General features: G+C 37.0%; 1 protein-coding gene across 4 annotated transcripts in view; it reads left to right on the top strand.

The window, feature by feature from the left end:
- Positions 1-19,314, top strand: part of VPS13B (vacuolar protein sorting 13 homolog B) — a 434,787-nt gene that overhangs the window by 377,170 nt on the left and 38,303 nt on the right. For all 4 annotated transcript variants that reach the window (XM_021529420.2, XM_021529422.2, XM_021529419.2 and 1 more), the window contains exons 41-43: positions 1,982-2,163; positions 3,924-4,273; positions 10,530-10,691. In XM_021529420.2, coding sequence (XP_021385095.2) covers positions 1,982-2,163; positions 3,924-4,273; positions 10,530-10,691 — 694 coding nt within the window. The remainder of the gene's footprint in view (positions 1-1,981; positions 2,164-3,923; positions 4,274-10,529; positions 10,692-19,314) is intronic.

Genomic DNA, 19,314 nt, shown 5'->3' with positions numbered 1-19,314 from the left:
TTAGTCATGGATAGGTGAGTCAAGAAATAGGTTTCTGAGGAAAATAAATATATATTTTCAGGATAAACCTCAACTATCAGAAATAAATGTCCTTCCTCTTTACTGCAATCATTGTTACAGCTGTTCATGAAATTAAGTCTTACCTCAGAATATCAAGGTGCAATTCATTGTTTTTAAAGTTCTTCATAGTTTGGTTAACATTTGTTTGCTCTCATCTACCCCAACAGAAAACTGTTTTCATTTCATATGCTCCTGAACTTCTGTTTCTAATCAAAATGTAATGAGCAAAAAATATAAAAATATTAATAGCTACTTTGAAAGAACGAACTAGTTTTGCAGATTCAAAAGTGCTTAGTTGTTTAAATCAGCATATGAATTTTTGTCCTTTTGGATTTGGTTCCTTCCTTTGTTCCAGCAATCTAAGAAATATCCATGGCACGGCAAAGTAAAGCATCCTATTTCTCTGTTATCCAGTCCCATAGATATTTTATCATGTGAACACAAAGAATAATTTTATTTCCAAAGGTGCTGGTTCTCAAAAGGTGTACAACACTCATTTTGGAATGTAAACAAGCAATTTAAACTAGTAAAGAAGCACAGGAAAGCAGCTAAAATTCTGATTAAGTCATTTATCTTTCATACTTTCCTGACCTAATCCGTTCTTAGTATCCTGGCATAATTCTTTGATAATTAACTAATCTTAGCTGTGTTTTACTGCTACATAAGTTTTTATGTCCACAAACCTTAAGTTGGATTTAAGCTATATAAATAAATACTATACTAGATAGTATTTATAATACTATAAATACTTTAAATACTTTACTAGATACTGCAACACTAATTAATACTGGTCAGTTTACCTATCCATGGAATTCATGCATTTGCATGAATTGAACATTTTGAGTACCTATTGTATTTGTGCATAATTTTGAAGTAAAACATTGCCTGATGAAAAATCTGGTCCTAAAAGCTTAAGGTATTTTGCTTGGAAAGCTATTGTTCAATCTAAACTTACGTTTGGATTTAAAATATCTTTAAAATGTTAATGGAAGTGGATTTATGATGCTTTATAAAAATTCATGACTTTCTGACAAAAATATTAAGTTGACCTTAGTCCATCTTTCATTAAATTTTATTTTAAAAATAAAGACATTATTTGACTGAGGATGTGGTTGTAATTCTCTTGAATCAAGTCTAAACTTTTCAACTAAAACTCCTGAGAGCCAAACTTCAAATGGAGTGAGAATAAGGAGCATTAAGGATAGTTTTGGCTAAATTGTAAAGTTTATTTGTACTTCTCTGGTGTTTTAGCAGGTTCTAGAATTATGATGTAGTGTTTGTTTCTCTCAAGAGACTGAAAGATAATGCTTGGAAATTCTTGGTGTTAGGAGTACAGCTATGAAAAAAATCAGGAGGGTGGCACTTTAAATGTATAGTTAATATGTTAGTAAAGAGCTCCAGACTGAGCTTATAGTACTTGGAGATTATTTTTGAATTATGATTTTAGAGTGAGGGTGGCAAAGGAAATAAAGCTTACGAAGACTAGGGTTTCATACATAGAATTAGTCTGATGGTTGCAAATTGTTTTCCTTAAAATCAAGTGGAAAAAACTAAATTCTCTTGATCTGATGAACTTTCATCTCGTTCTTACAGCTTTAATAATTATAATGTACTCTGTTTAGCTATTTCAAAAATTAAAGATACCTGGCATATTTTGGTTTTATTTTCTGCAAATAGTCTTTGGGTTTGTGGTTCAAATATTTGTAAATTGAAAGTGCAGTTTGATAAAAGGCATGATGGATTGCAATCTTGTCTGTTACGGTCTGCTTTGGAAAAAGTACGGACACTGGCATTAGCAGTTAAAATAAAACCATGATGTTGTCTGTGTCAGAAAATGAGTGTGGAACGTCGCCAATTCCTGCTGTAAAGCTGCAAAATCCTGGAAGTGCTGAAGTACTATTTTGTTACCTTTCTTCTGCAGCTCAGAAAGTGAATCTGGCTCCCAAAGCGTGTGTGATCAGCTTGTGACACCCACGGCATTAGCAGCTTGCACCAGGGTTGACTCCTGTTTCACCCCTTGGTTTGTGCCATCACTAAGTGTGTTGATCCAATTCACCTGTTTGGAAGTCCACCTATGCCATCACCTTGATCAACTCGGCACAGGTATGTAGTGCTTTATGGAGAATAATAAAAGCATACAGTTCACAGCTGCTGCTTGATCACTCTCCTGCTCTGTGTATTCCCCATTTCCTCATTCAAACAGGCATTCTTGAAACAAGCCATCGCAAGCAGTCACCGGTGGCAGGGTGAACCTGATGGCTTTGTGCACTGAGCCCATCCACAGGGCTGGCAGTGAGGCTGGAAGAGCAGCCCCTCCTGCCCCCAGAACGGGTAACTGTAGAAGCCGCCTGTCTTCCATAGTCTGAGCAGGGACAGCAGGTGCCACTTCACTTCTGAGCCATCTTGGTGAATGAATTTGATCTTTTACATTTTCCAGTGCATTAACAATACTGTTAAAATACTTGAAGATTTTGCAACCCGCTTAGGAAAAATTCCTTCGAAGAGCTCTGAGAACTGCAGATTTAAGTTATTTCAGTTATGATCACTTTTGGAGCTACATCTGGTTTTGTTCAGTGCTCTCTGTCATTGCATTAATGGCAAATACATTCCAAGAGATCTTTAGATTATTGTCTGATTTTCAAATGCCAGGAATGCTTTCTATGGAAGATGGGCAAAGTTCTTGGATAATTTTGACAGGGACAGCTTTCTTTGTATGTACTTTTTGTGTTTCTGCAAGTATTATAATATATTCATTGTCAAATCATACCAAGGCTGACATTCAATGACTAAAAAATAACTTACTCTCTGTCAGCTACCTCTCTCAGTACGTAATCTTCCTCACTATTACAGTCCAATTTCAGATGCTCAGTCTTTAAAATTACATTATCTGGAAAAGGCAAAATCAGATTAAAATCAAAGGCAGCTGTTTTATTTCTCAACAATGACTGAGCTTATGCTGTTGTTACTGTTGTTACAGCATCTAAAGGCCTTAAGTTTTGGGGCTCCTTTGTGCTATGTTATACACAAAGGGAGCATACAACTTGTTGTATCCATTACAGTTTGTAGAATAACAGGGCTTGATCCTGGATAGGGATGAGTGTTTTGGTTCCAAATCTGTAGAGCACTAGAGCATATGCTAATTTTAAGCATATGAGTAGTTCCAGCAACATAAATAATAACATAAATGGAAATATTCACATGCTTAATGTTACACAAGGGGTGTACGTGCCTTGCAGTGTCTGCTGCCTCAGCGCTCAGCACTCTGCACAACTGAGACTTCAACGAACACGATAAAATCTTTTTTGTGATACATTTCTCATGCTTTAGTCTCAGGATACTGTTTTGTTTCATTTCTAGTATTATGGCATAGTATGTTGCATTTCAGTGGGTTTCTGGTCTTGAGCTGTCCGTAATTGCAGAAAAGGCAACTTCCAGTGTAGAGCCTGTTGGCCTGCACAGTCACATGTCAGCAAATACTGTATTGCCAATTTTTATTGTGTTTGTAATGGGCTATGTGTGGAATATCATATACACCTACTGTAGCAAAAACTCTCCCAGAAATATGATCTCTGTTCCAAATAGGTGGCAATCTGAAGCATTGAGCAGTGTGTAGATAAAGCAGTTTCACTGGCTGTTTTATTTACCATGAAAAGATTTTGTTCTGCAGATCCTTTTTGTTTGCAGCTGCTATTATCATACTGTTCTACATCTAACAGTGTGAACAGGATTCACTTCAGATTTCAGAATTGTCAACTCTGATAGATTTACTTGTCTTCATCTTATGTACAAGCAGTAAAAACACAGTTTACAAAAACACAGAGTGTAGCAATGTTTCTAGTCTTGTTTGTCCTTTTACTTTTCAGCACCACCAAAGTTTCTTCAGCCATTTTTATCTGATAAGAACAAGCCATCTGAACTAGAATACATGATAATTTCCTTTGATGAGCCTCATGCATATCTTCGTCAGTGGAACGATGAGTCAGTGTTCCAGGAGATCCAGTTTTCGACTCAAGCTGACTGTAAACTTCTGGAGTGTCGAAATGTGACCATGCAAAGCATTGTGAAACCTTTCAAAATCTGGGGGCAGATTGCTGTTTCCAGCAGAACAGCAGGAAAGCTGTTTGACTGCACGATAATGGTTGACCCTATTTTCATCAGCTTTGGCCAATACGCTCTTCATTCTCTTAATACAGCATTTCAAGCTTGGCAACAGGTATGCAAACGCAAGAATGAGAAAAAATATAGCTACTGTGATTACTTTAATAGCAAGTTAGGATATCAACTGCTTTCATTAAAATATTTCAAGATTTAAAAGCCCTAACTTATACTGAAATTGTTTTTTTCATTAAAACATTAATTCTGCGATTGCAATGAAAACTAGGTAAAAAGTATGTAAAGGTAAGTGGCCTGAATTTAAGTGAAACTACATGGATTAATATCAGAATAACCAAAACCCTGGTTTTGAAATGCAAAATACTCCATTAATTTATGAAAAGGTGAGTGCTTTTTCATGATACATCAGCTCAACTCAGTCTGAGCAACAGCACATATTGTTTCCAGCTACTACTTCCATCCTTATTGAAGTTCAACACTAGTTTCATGTTACATTCTGTGCAAGCAGCATTAATGGCTGAAGCCAGTCCCAGTATAAGAAACTTGCTTCTGCAATGACCCCTCAAAGGCCTGTAATTCCCTGACTCCACTATAGCCTTGAAATCAAATCATTCTCTTCATCTGCCTGAAGACCTATGTGGAGCCTGGGAATTAATTACCTATCATGGCACTACAATAACAAAGCCCCCAAAAAAGGATAAAACATCTGTTTTATATCAAAAAATTCTTTTTTAAGGGCATTCCATGGTTTTCTTGTTGCAAAAGGACATTCATAAAACAAGATCTAGTGTGATTTAAATCTTCACAGCTGGCTCAAATATCAATGTGAACAAAAATCTTTGTAGCTCCAATTTCTGTTTTTTGTCATATTTTGAACAATGCTTTTAATAAAAAACAAACATAGAAAGTATAAGAAAGTCCTTGTAGGCTGTTTAAACCCAAAATATTTCTGACTTAGTACTAGTCCCTCATCTAAGACATGTGTGGCAACTACTGCAAAATGGCCTTCAGAAAGGTCAGTTTCCTCTTAGGATGGGGGAAATAAAGATCCCTCAGACATAGCTATACATATAAATAAAATATGGTGCATAAATATTTAAATGTTTTAAACCACATCACAGTGTGAATAACTGACTGACTACTCTGTGCCTTGAAGGAATATTCTGAGTTGAAAAAAATGGAATTGTATATTTGATTAAGTAGAGCCATATGTCGCATGGTATATTGCTGACAGGTACATTCTATGAATAGTTGGTACTGATTTATACATGGATTTGGCAATGTTAACATGAGCCACAGGAGGATATAATTCTGTAATTGTTGCTGTAATTTTCTCGTTTCCTCTCATGTCAGGGGTACTTGCCACCATGTTCTGATGTGGTGGGTATCTAGCCCAGAGTATTTGAGATTAAAAACTTGCATAGCTTTGAAATTAGGGAACAGTTAACACACAAGTGGGTTCAAAATAACTTATAAAATTAATTGTTGCCAAGATGTTTTTTATGTGACTTTACCTCCAGTTTGAGGGGGGTTGGCATGCCCTGAACGGGGAGGGAATACATTTCCAAATAATAAGCATTGTTTGATGTCTGCTGTTCACACAAAATGCAGTAAAAATGCTACAACTAGAAGCATGAATTTAATAACCAGGGAAGGGTTATTTGAATTCTCCACATATTTTTTTACTGGATTAAAATCTGCAACAAGTGATGTTGGAGTCAGTAGACAGACAGATGAAGCATGAAACAATTTGGCCATGCACCTTTAGGTCAAGAGTTCAGAATTAACAGAAGCCTCTGTCAGTGTCTTTGTTTCCTAGATACGGACTGATTTTTGTTGCTATTGTTATTTTTTGGTAGTTTTTTTTGTTTGTGGGGGTTTTTTTTAATTAAGCAATGGCGAGCATTTTGAAAGTACATTAAGCCTAAAAAATACCAGGCTTTATACTTTTAAGTCACATGCTGAAAATCTGAGAGGATTAGCACTTTTTAAAAAGTTTCCCCTTTTGATATGTTTCACTCTCTAATCTGAAATTCCTGTTTAACTACAACAGTAACTGGCTAATGCACATCTAAATACAAAGCTAGAGTAATGGGTTTAATAATTAAAGACCTGGGCAAGAAATTTCAGTATTGTTATAAGTTTAGTTTTATTATTTAATAATAACATAGAGACTATCAAGTGAGAAAATGCGTATTTCCTATGAGCATACATTGGTGGAGCGTGTGGTATTTTTTTCCCTTTATTTGGACATTTAAGCCTTCATGAATTATTTAAAAGCCTTATTGGTTTGAGATATCTAGAGACAGAGGGTCAGCTGAGAAAACAGCTCCCCAGGTATGGTACAAAGTGTTATTTCTGGGAAAAAGCTTTTCCTTTGTGGTCTCACAAGGAGACCACTATAAACCAGGCATTGCAACTGTTTTCACAAACTCCTCAGAAGTTAGAAAAGCTCCTCTTTTAAACCTGTTTTAGACCACTAGAACTTCTTTTCCTCAAGGTCTGCTTGGTGCTTAACCTTTCTGTTGGCAGTTGCCTAAGTTTTCTTAATGAGCTGGGATCAGTCAAAATGACATCTGCAATCACACTGCTTTCCACATCTTTCTACAAAAAGCACAAAAAACAAAGGGAAAAGGATACAGGAGATTTCTACCTGGTAATGCCAGGACATTGCTATGAGAGTGAAGTTTAAAGAATTCTAAGGAAAATGTTAATTTCTCTTAAAGAGCCTTCAAGAGAAATAAATTGCAAAAGACTTTCTGTGAAAAAAGATATTGCTAAGTGATTGTGTGTGTGTGTACTGGTGTGTGTGTATCTATGTGTACATGAGAGGGGGAGAAAAACCTTGCACAAGTCTTTGGAAGCTTGTGAAGCACAAAGAAAATAACTTTGTGCATATGAAGAAGCCTAGGCTTTTACAGTGTGGGTTTTTTCCAGATCCAGAAATGCTTTGAAATAGCTGTGAGCTAAGACAAGCAAAAAGTCCTGAGACTGGGAAAGCCTGGTGACTAGTATTATGTGGGATGTCTTTCCCCTCTCTCTAAATAGAATTCACAAAATATTTGAAAGACCAATAAAGGAGAGACACTTTCCAGGCCTCTCTGAGAGAAAATAACAGCTGAAAAATGATCTAAAGAGGGGCAGGAAATTGTCCCCCAGGAACTGACCCTAATCTGTATCTGATTCAGGCTGTTAATCTTTTGCTGATTCTTTTGATTTGTTATTTTAATTCAGAGAGGGATTTTTTTCCAATCCATGCTTAGGTGTTTTCAACTTCTGGAGCCATTATTCAGCCCTTCAGCATCATTGCCACACAAATAGCCTGGTTCTATTTGGTTTTATTGCACCTGGTTTATCTAGACATTCTTATCAATCAAGATTTCTTCACTCCATTCTTTTGCTGACTTTTTTTTTCTCCTTTTCTGCTTACTCTAGAAGCTTCTACTGTCAGACTTCAGCAGCAATGTGGGATCCTGTTCCCTGTGATGGGTACAGGGTGCTGCTGCAGATCCCCAGGGACAAAGACACATGGGTGTCCAGTATATTGTTGCCACACTGAGCTAAAGCATCCTCAAGCTTCCTTGGTGTTCCTTTAGTCATCTGTTGCTATCAAGACTGGACACATCAGTAGCTTTCTATCAAGCCTGGTAGTACAGAGCAATGCCCTATTATGCAAATCTTGGTGTTTCCTCGGTTAAAACTTTGGAACTATTATAAAATGGAACCTAAAAAACCTCTTTCATTTAACTTTGAGAACTGTTGTTGTTAAAAGCATTGAACTCTAGTAGCAAATCTAGCTTTCAAGACTAATTATTAATGGCAGTCATTCATCAGCAACAAAATGTGTGCAAGTGTACTAATAATTCCTGATAGGATAACATTCCCCAAGCAGAAGCTCAAAGTTCTGTGCATGCCAAAAACTCACTGGATTCTCTTTTCCCTCTGGGAAATGCAAAAACCCTACAGTTTGTGTTTACTTACTTGAAACTAAGTTAGCTACTAAGGTAAAAAGAAGGAAGTTCATCATCTTATGGCATTGTTCTTTCAATTTCTATGTATTGGAGTGAAAAGAAAAATGTAAGAAAATGTATTGGAGTGAAAAGAAAAAGCTTTTCTTAAATTCCCCTGGGGTTGTGTATAGGTTTGACTCTAACAACATGCTGAGCTCTGTGAACAGTAAATCTCCCCTTCTAAAAAGAACATTTTACAAAGCTGTAGCAGGAAAATACATATATTTGCGGTAGACTTACGGGTATGTGGGTATGGCAGCTTGACAGTAAAAAGCCATAGATCCTCCACTAGAAAATGCCAAAATAAACTCTGCACTCACTGTAAATGTCAGCCTTTAGCACACTCAGATCTGCTACTGAATGTGATACAGACATACTGCTCTGTAAAGAGTTTTGCTGCTTGAAAGTGCAGTTTTCATTATGCTCACCTGACTCCTGTTTCACTAAAGATACCTGATCTTATGCAGAAGAAGTAATGAGATTTGGGAAGAAGTTTTAATCTGAATATTCTCATGCTAAAATATTCCTAGGGTGAATAGTATTTGCAGAAACACTCCCAGGCAATCATTCTGACATTGAGTTACAAAAGGAATTACAACCTGCCTTGATTAAGGACAAAGAGGCAGCAGACACAAACTGAAACACAGGAAGTTCCATCTGAGCATCATGAAAAACATCTTTACTGTGAGTGTGACCAGTCACTGGAACAAATTGCTCAGAGAGGTTGTGGAGTCTCCTCCTTTGGAGATATTTGAAAGCTGCCTGTATGGGATCCTGTGCAGTTTGCTCCAGGTAAACCTGCTTTAACAGAGGCATTGGACTAAATGACGTCCAGAGGTCCCTTCTAGCCCCAGACATGCTGTGATTCTGCCTGTAGATTCACCCTAGGTTCTTCTGGAGAAACCAGTAGTGAACATGCATCCAAGGATGGAAAACTAGACATACCTTGCACACTTCTCAGAAAAACTTCCATGTGCATCACCCAGTAATGTACTACAAGCAATGCACCAAACTGATTTTCAAGGATTACTAAGGCTGCATAGGGAATCTGTGATGAAATGTTTCTCTCCCTCTTGTTTGATCTCTGAATTTCTGTAGGCTTCGAGGCACATTGTTAACAAAAAGCTAAGGGGTCCATATGATTAGAGGCAGGGAAGGTGCTAGCTTTGTAATGTCCATTTAAAAGGTCCACTGAGAGAGCAAGGAGGGGAAACAGAATCAACTCTTAAAAACCATAGAGGTTCCATAAGTTAGAGAAAACATCATGGGAAGAAAGGATGAGAAACAAGTAGCTGAGCTATGTTGTGAAGAGGGAAATCAACCAACAGAAAAATGTCATAACAGTGTGCAAGGAAAGATGGGTCAATAAGAGGTAACAAAATCCACAAGAAGATTAATATTTTGTGTTAGAACCATTAAATTGCACAGAAACTATTCAAATGTTGGTTTCTTTGAGTAATTGTTGCAGTTGCTAGATAGTTGCTTGTATGTGGAAGGTGCTAGCCCACTAGTGACTAGGGCAGAAATATATAAGAGATTATCTCCAAATCAAATCGTCAGTCACACTTTGACCTCTCCCATACAGGGGATTATAGCTCATGCCTTCAGGGGTAGAAGACTAGTAGTTGTGGCAATTTTTATGACTATCATATAGTCCCATTGTGTCAACAGAGTGACAAGCAGTTAGATGAAAAGCAGAGAGAGGGATGGAAAGATGCTGGAGAAAAAATATTGTAAAATCTAAAATACTTTTTAAAACTATTATTTTTTTTCCTATTAAATGGCACAATGCATTTTCAAACAAGCCTCATGGAGCTGTGAAAGTACTTTACTCATGTCTCCATTTTTTTTCTTTAGTTGTCTTTTCAAGTGATGTTGTATTAGGAAAGAGGGAGTCTTCTGCTGATCCACAGCAATATTTCAAATTAGAAGCAGGTGGTGGGGAAGAGAAACTGTAAACCTGTTGGCCTGAGAGCTCAGTTGTCAGGCGCTGAGAAGCCTCTTCATGCCTCTCTCCTCAGTCTGTTGTATCCTGCTTACCCTATGTAATGTCATTTCCCACTGAATTTAATGTTGAAGTTGTTTACCCAAATTAGAAAATTTAGTTTTATTGTAGTTTTAAATCTTTAAGATTTGCATTACAAAAACATAAAGTAAAATATTTAAAGTCATAGGATATATTTTGTCAACCCAGAAAGTAGATTTTGCAGAGATTACTATGAGGCCAAAGCTGAGGGAAGAGATTTTGCATTTCTGTGTCGTAACAGTCGCCACTGGGCAGGCAGCTGCCAAATGTCCTGACACTGACATGGATTCTTCCTGGCTTTCATATCCCTTTCCTTTCAGAACCGATGCCCTGAGGCAGAGGAGTTTGTCTTCAGCCATTTCGTGATCTGTAATGACACTCAAGAGACGCTGAGGTTTGGCCAGGTGGATACTGATGAGAATATTTTGCTGGCTACTCTCCACAGTCACCAGTACAGCTGGCGCTCGCACAAGTCCCCACAGGTATGTCAGGAACAGCCCTTCCAGGGCAGCATTTGCTAAAGCTGATGGTGGCTTTATGCACTGCTTCTTTGGTTTTCTCTGTGGTCTCAACCATCTCTAAAGCTCCAGTTCCTTCAGGAGTCACACACTAGGGCTGCAACACAGAGAAAAGGTAAACAAAATGAGGAAAGCCAGAAGTCTTTAAAAGTTACTCAAGGGTAGAACTGGATGTGCGCTTTTTGTAAAACAAAGCAGTTGTGTGAAGCTTCTGAAAAAAGGAAAGACAACTTGCCAGGTTTCTATAACTAAGCGATCCGTGTTTCCTGAGATGTACATTAGAGATTTGGGGAATTTTTTTAACCAGTTGTTTTTACCAAAAGCATCTGTTCACTGAAATTGTTTGCAGAACAGGGTCAGACCGGACAAAGCTCTCAACTTAGTACTTGCCTTAGAAAAGATTTGAAATTGTCAGAAACACCCCTCTTACATAGTTTAAATAATACAGTTTCTACGTTATTGGATATTTTGTTTTAAGGATAAACACTGAAACTGAAATAAAACAACTATCAACAGGAATTATTTCAATGAAACTATAGAATCATTTAAGTTGGAAAGACCTTTAAAATCATTGAGTCCAACCCAACACTGCCAAGTCTACCACTAAACCATGTCCCTAAGTGCCATATCTTTTAAAGACTTTCAGGGATGGTGACTCAGCCATTCCCTGGGCAGCCTGTTCCAATGCTTGACAATCCTTACCATGAAGCATCTTTTCCTAATAGCCAATCTAAACCTTCCTGGCACAACTTTAGGCCCATTTCCTCTTGTCATGTTACTTGTTACTTGGGGGAGGAGGCCAACACTTGGGAGGTGGTAATAAATATACTTCTCACTTTGTTCAAGGCAGGACAAGAACTTAAATCTCATTTAAAAAGTGTTTATGAAACAACAAACCCATTTCTTCTCTTTTCTTAGTAAATACCCAGCTCCTGCTGAGTAGGAAACTACAGAGCTGTGCCACCCCATTTGGTGAGCAGTAGTCCTGCCCTGAAAAATTACTAAAATTTTAACAGATCCTAGGAGGAATGTAATGAATGGGAGTTCCTAACTCCTCTAGAGCCCTAGAAAATACCAGTCTTAGCATGTGAGAAAGACAGCAAATTTTGAATTGTAATTCTAAACAGGAGTTGTGTCCACTTTCACTGCTGACAAGTTTCAAGTTACACTGGGAGGCAGAGATGGCAAATTTACTGTGGTTTTCATTCCCATGTCAGTTGATGGATGTGCAAAACTACTGAATTTTACATGAATGTGGTAATCTGTGCAGAGCAAAATCTGCCAGAGTAAACAATTGTAGTTGACACTGAAGTCAGGGCATAAGTTAAGAGGAAGGCAGGCTCATAAAGGAGCATCTTAGCTGAGCAACAGAGGAGCTGTTATAAAAAGTGTGTGCTGGTGTAATAGTGACAGAGAGAGGCCTTTGGAGACTTTGAGACTCTGGAGTACTCTATGTCCCTTTCCATGTTTTAAAAAAGACACATTTTCTCAAACGTGCGAAACGCCTGTGATGCCCCATCTTACAGGTGAGCAAACCAAGTGGTGTCTGTGCTCTGTGCAGCTGGGCACGTGTCAGATTGTGGGACAAGATCCCCACTCTTCAGGTGAGATAGGATTACAATTGTAATTCCCCTTAGTTGTGTGAGGGAGAAAGAAAGCTAACTAAGTGTAACCTACAACTCATAACCAATTATCACTTGCATTTGTAGCAACCACCCAAAACTACGTTTAAACCTTTTAATAAATACATGGAAGAAGAAAAAGGAAATATTTAAAGTAATGTAAATAAACCCAGAACTAAGTAAGGCTTTCCTCTTAAAAAATTCTTACATTAATTTTCTGGTTACTTGCATAAAGTTATTCAGTTGTGAGAATCCTCATTTTAAATATATCTACCAAAGGTGTAGTTCTGAGTATGGTGTATATTCATTTATAGTTCAAACTGAAAAGAGTTTTAAAAATTAAGGTTATCCCAAGCAAGTGAAAAGCTGAAGAATTGAAATGACAGCTCATTACTGATACTTTCTCTTAGTTGCAACTGGACTGCTAAAAACCACCATCAGAATACATGGCATATAGACATCTAACACCTGTAAAACTTAAACTGTGCTTTCAGTCACAGACTTGAGCAGTGCAAAACATTCCATTTTCGTGGCTGCCATGTAAGTTACTTTTTAAATGAAAAACAAAATTTCAGGATGAAAGGTGGAAAAGTCCATTAGAAAACCAAATAACACATAAGGGAGTGGGTGAGCTGACAGTAGGAGCTTCAGATTCATTTTTCAGATATTCATTCTTCAGCTGACAGTCGGTGATGTCAAAGGGTTTCCCCATTCTGTTTTGCTCTGATCAGATTTAGATTCACTGAAGAATTGGGCTGATAAAAAGTCAGGAGTGTCATGATGGATTCCCATGTCCCAGGAGATGGCAAAGCTAACAGCTGACTCCTGACTCAGCCACACTGCTGGCCAGCCGGCTCTTCTAGTAGGGAGGTTCTACTTCCCTTGTCCCAGCCTTTGGAATAATTTCAACACAATTTCTGCTCTCTTAACATTTTTAAACAGCCATGTCTTGCTGGGAAATGTAGACATTAAAAAAACAGCACTGAGGTAATTTCACTGAAACTATATGGGAGCACAGGCTTTCTACACACAGTTGAGATAGAAACAAATTTTCTTTGCGAAGGTCTTGTAAAGAGAGAACTTTGGCATTCCCCTATAAGCCTATTCACTTGTTTACTGCCAATATGAGTGCATTGTAAATACAACATTCAGAATGGCAGTTCATCTAACTAATACAATCCCTTGTCATTTTAAATCATACAAAAAAGTTTGTTTAAATATTATTACAAATGTTGTCATGTACATTTTTTTAATGATTAATACAAATCCTTGAAATGAAAACAGCAACTCAATCAAGACATCAGGTTATACTATGGCACTTTTCTAATTGTTTCCATGCAAAACTATCTAGCAGCTTGTTATCCAAAGGTCAGAATAATGCCCAAGCAAGGACAAACCCTCTGAGTGTCATATTCATGGAATGCTAGATGACTTCATAGTTATGAAATTATTTCATTTCTCATGATAATTCCTGACTTGCCAAGTTAGTGAATTTTAAGAACTCTGAGAGCAGATTGTAAGATAAATGTGAAATAATCCATACTTCTGGAGTCAGGGACTTCCCTCCAGGCATTAGTTCATACTTGACTTACTTGACTTACTCTTGGGGATAAAATGAGTTAGGACAAGGTCTTAGATACCACATTCTCTTACTGGGAAAGAAAACCAACTTGCACAACTTTGGCTGGCTCATGTTTCTTGTTACACAGGCACTAAGAAGCAGCGGTTGCCATGAAATACTTTATTTAACCTCTGCAAAATGTTTTTTTAGTATGGCAAGGCAGTTCAGTTAAATGAAAATAAATAGTTTTAAAAGGATTGTATTTCTTCCACATTCACATCAATAAAATTTTCCATTTTTCTTTTGCTAATTAAGAATAGAGATGCGGTAATTGCCCATTTAAATAATTTAACACAATTATATATACACCTAAAATATATATTTTAGCAGATAGTTTTATAATGCTTTATTTGCATTTAGAATTAATTTTATTATTTATGAAACTGTAGGCTAGAATTTGAAAAATTTCAACTGTTTTGTGTTATGAAAACAGCTATAACACACCAAGGATTTGGATTTATCAGCTCTTGATGGTGTCCCTCCAACTGTTCGGCTTAACTTAAAGCTCCTTGCTTCCTTCATTTTTTCCATGCCTGGATCCTTTACATTTCAGGGAACCTAACCTTTCCCTTTTAACTTTAACTGTGATTCCTGCAAGTCTCACTAGTTTGGCTAATATTTCAGTAATAAGTTTGAGGTCCGATGCTCACTCATCTAGGCCACTCTGTCCCCCCCCAACATTTTCCTCAGATTTCACAAGGTTTTGGCCCCCCTTAGGGATAAGACACCCCCAACTGTATAGTCCCTTTCAGAGTTGGGGTTGGTCCAAAACTGATGGTATTTGAGGCTTTAAGCTTTCAGATTCTGTGAGTTCCTTCTGCAGATTTTAATGAAAGTTAGAGGTCTGTTAGATATCATTAAAAGAGAAGAGAAGATACATCATTCTGTGCTCTACAGACAACACTGGCTCCTACATTATTATTGGACCAAGCCTGCACTCCTTATCTTGATCTTCACATTGTTTTGTGGGATGGGCCCCAGTTACATCAAAAGTCATGTTTGTCTCCAAGACAGCTGTGTTTTTAGATGAACTGGAGCATATGATACAAAGGGTGAAACTCTGAAGTTAGAAGAGATCAGATCTTCCCAGTAATTTACTCAGAGTTAAGGAATTCTGTCTTGCAAGACAGTAGGCAATTGGAGGGTCCCACTAGGGACCACAGCAAATGTAAAAACCAGATATCCATGTGAGAGTCCCCTGAATGTATTCTGCAGAGATTGCTTACGAACAGACAGCAGAAATTGTCTATAACGTGCTAGTTGTTACTGGTTGTTTTCCCCACTCTCAAACTTCAGCAGAGTCCGCACAGAGTGATGGATTTAAGTTCATTTGTGTGCTTTCTATGCAAAACATAATTTTGCATAGTAGAAATTTTTAGAAAGTAGCAGTTTTCTAACCCTTCTGTAGTCTCCTTCCAAGGTTACAGTAACAGTTAGACATTTTCACTTTTCATCATCTTTAATTTGAAGCAGCAGATATAATGGATGAAAATATCAGTTGCTATGTTGAATTGGGCAATGACTTCAATGAGAATGTGGGTATTAATAAACTATATTTATTTCTTATCAAAGTAAGTCAATATGCCTGAAACGGTGTCATTTTATTGCTACTTATATAGAATTTGAGGGAAAATATACCTATCACTTTTCTGATCATACTTTTACAAAGTCTTGAGAAGATATTAGTACTGGTTAGTACATTATTAGTACCTGCACTAGAATGCATATAAAATTTTTCTTATTTTAAATAGTGTGTCTATGAACACAAATTCTAAATTTTATAAGCATACTTTTTAAGGGCTACTGTAGTTTTACAAAAAGCAAATTTGCTAAGAACCTACTCCTCCTCATTCTATCAAAAAAGAAGACTGAAGCCAAATTTTGGTTCATGTTGAAGCAGGATCACAATTCATTGTTATTTACTTCCAAGTTTCAGTTCTTTCAGATATTGGATTATATAATGTGTAAAATTATATGCAATACTCTGGGTTGAAATTTAGAAACTGTAACTCATATATCAGTTGTTATTGGGATATTTTCCCATTTTACTGTTTAGGAGTGTTGCAGGTTCTCTGAACAATCTCTTGTACTTCCCATAATCCTCCCCACATCATTAGGAGCAACATCAGGCAAAAAAAGCTGTATGATATTTTATACTGTTCACAAAGTGAGAAGAGTACTGTTGCTTTTTTGGGGGGTTCCTGCATTCCAAATCAATGCTTATACTATATTACGTGTAATTGAATTTCTAGGTAATATCTGGGCAGATAAGGATTAATATTATCCATGAACATTTATAATTTGGTTGCTGTTCCTAACCAAAAGACTCATCTACAGTGTGTAGGATGAGTTTGTACCTGTGAGGTTCAGGTCTGCTTTGCAGGTGACATTTGAGATTCACAACATCTCCAGGGGCCCCCAGGATCAGAGTTTATTTGCCCAGTGTGACCTTTTTTCTACTAGCCAGCATGGGGGCGATGGAAAACACCTTTTTCCATGCTCTGTACTGGCTTTCTGTCCTACAAGGGCCAATAGCATAAAACTGGCCAGATCTCCCGGGTCACTTGAGAAAATGAAGCCAAAGTGAAGTTCAAGCTGTTTTGGTGGCCACTGCAGCAGATAATGTGCAGAATAAATATTTCATACACTGTTTTTCCAAATACTACTTGGTTTTATTGTTGTGAATTCTAATCCTAGTCAAGAGCCACCTTGTATTGTGAAAACACAGTAAAAAATACAAATCAAGCTTCTCCTTTAATTTTTGAATTAAAAATGTCTTTAGGTTCAAGTCTTAGAGCTCATCTCCAGAGCTACATTTCCTCCATGCTACTTCATTATCACAGCTTTTATTTTACTGTCTTCTATCTTTTAAAGTAACAACTGCTCCCACACCATTTACCAGGTCCTCACTTGATTCTTCCTAAACTCTTGGAGTTCATAGCAATTACCCCTGTTCCCCCCAAAAAAACATTTTCTAGTTTCACTTGGAAGACAAATACAATCTAAAGAATCTTGGTGAAACCAAGTTAAATCTGCTGAATCTACAAGCAAAGTAGAAATCAAATTTGCATCACTAAGCATTTTGAGGGCTCAAACTTTAAATTACTTATACAGCTGGAAATTGATGCCTTTTCTGGACAGGCTAAATTCTTAGTCTCACTTTTAATCATCCATTTTATGGATGATTAAAATCATCATGCTTTGTCATGTGACACGCAGCTTTATTTACTCAGATCATATCCTTCACTCACACATCTAGCTGAAAACCTAAGTAAATTTTGAGGAGCATATAGAAACATTCTTTGAAGAGGCATGATAAAGATATTCTTTATTTTAAAGATAAAGCTTTTCTAGTCATTTGCTCCAGCAAAAGCAGCTTCATGTTAATCTGCCTCCCTTGAAGTAATTTCTGTTCCTCTCAAAACAGAAATACATAATGGCTAAGAGCCCTAGCCAAGTCTAGTCAAAGCAAAACTCTCTGGGTTATCTGCTGGTATATTTCCCCAACAAAAAATGCAGAAATCAAATATTTACATGAATAAGTGCCTATCTTCACATATACAATAGATAGTCTGTTTAAATTCTCTCTAAGCGACAAATTTTTGCTTATCAATGGATTATATTTCTTAGAATGCTTTTTGAAGTCCATTTTTTGTACCTTAATACAATGAATTATCTTTTCTCCTAATATATGTCCCATACCTAGCTATATTTGTTGAACTTTTTTGAACAGTGTCTAATAAATTCTTAGAATTAGCATAAAGCTTTATCAGTGAAAGAGTTAATGACAATTATTGCAAATCTTTAGTATCAGGTCACTTTGCAACCCATTTGGTCACAGCGAGGCACAAATAACACCAAGATTCTGGGTTCAATCCCTGTATGGGCCATTCACTTAAAGAGCTGGACTTCATGATCCTTGTGAGTCCCTTCCAATTTAGAAAATTCTGTGGATCTATAAATCTGTTTTCTGATAAAATGATGCTAATGTCTGATTACTTAGTTCTCTAAAATCACTGCCACTTTTATTTCCTGCCGTATATTTCTGCGTCACTCAGTGTCATTTGCTGATTATTTCTAGCAATCTTTTCCAGAAATCTCACATGTAAATAATCATTCAGAGATCTTTTCTTCGTTTTCATGAAATGCAGTTTCTTGGCTCAAAAGTAAACTTACACAGCACCCAATTCTTATACTGTTAGGTCATTAATAGAAATATATTAGATATCTTTAAAGTAAATTATGAAGGCCATATCCTTCGTGTTTACCAGTATGCAAACTGAATGTTTGTAAAATAAGAAAATGCCAATAGATTATAATAGCTCTTCTTTATTTTTCTTTCTAAATCTAGAAGTTAAATGCAGACTCATTGCTACACACAAAATTAGTAAGACAGCATTTGGGAGCTTATGACTGCTCAGGGAAAGCTGACAGCATTTTCCTTGGGAATATTCAACTCGTGAGCAAAACTGTTTATACAGGGTGGGAGACATCCCAGTGTTGTAGCTACATGTAATTACCAATTGTCAATTATGGCATTTACATGACGTCTATTTCTGGAGCACACAGTATTTTGTGGGCTTGCTAGCTGAGACTGACCACTTAAGTACCTTTTCTCATTATTTGGCTGTCATTTCCAGCTACCATTCTCTCCAAAGTAAACAGTTTTCGTGTTTTCCTAATTTTCATATGTGATGAGATTTATTCCCAGCTGCCTCTGTGAGAAACTGAACAGATTCCAGCCACTGCAATTGGATTTTTTTTTGTTGTTTTCTTTTTCCTTTTCTTTAACTAATGCTTCACAATCAAAGTGACATGTTTATTTATGAGTTTGGCTATCCCAGTGTACAGCCTCCCTCAACATACCCTTGAATATAAAGCTGTGCCCACACGTGTGCACATCCAGATGCCTGTCCTTGCACACACTGGCACGTATCAGCCTTTGTGCTTCCAGCATAAAATTCATTTGAATCTGAACGCAGCAGTCATCACTCTTGCAAATTCAAAAGCCACCCACTGAATGGATGTTATTGTTCTGTGTGTAACTTGTGCTGAGAATACCACAAATTGCAAACAGGCTACTGAGTTGTAATATCTTTGAAAGTTATTGCTGTGGTTGTTTCTTAAAACAATGAAGGAAACCCCAACATCCAGGCCTTCACTAAGTCCAACTGACCAGACCCATGGTGAATGCTATCTCTTTCTGGAAACAAATCATGGAAGGACACAGTATTTACAAGTTTCAGTTTTTGCTAGTGCAAATAATCAATCTTTGGGCCTGATCCTGTTCTCAATTACTTAAATTAATTAATGACAGATGTCCAAAATCAGAGTGAAATTCAAC

This window comes from Lonchura striata, chromosome 1 (assembly GCF_046129695.1).
Source record: "Lonchura striata isolate bLonStr1 chromosome 1, bLonStr1.mat, whole genome shotgun sequence".
NCBI classification, from domain to species: domain Eukaryota; kingdom Metazoa; phylum Chordata; class Aves; order Passeriformes; family Estrildidae; genus Lonchura; species Lonchura striata.
This window is presented reverse-complemented; position numbering and strand designations above follow the sequence as displayed.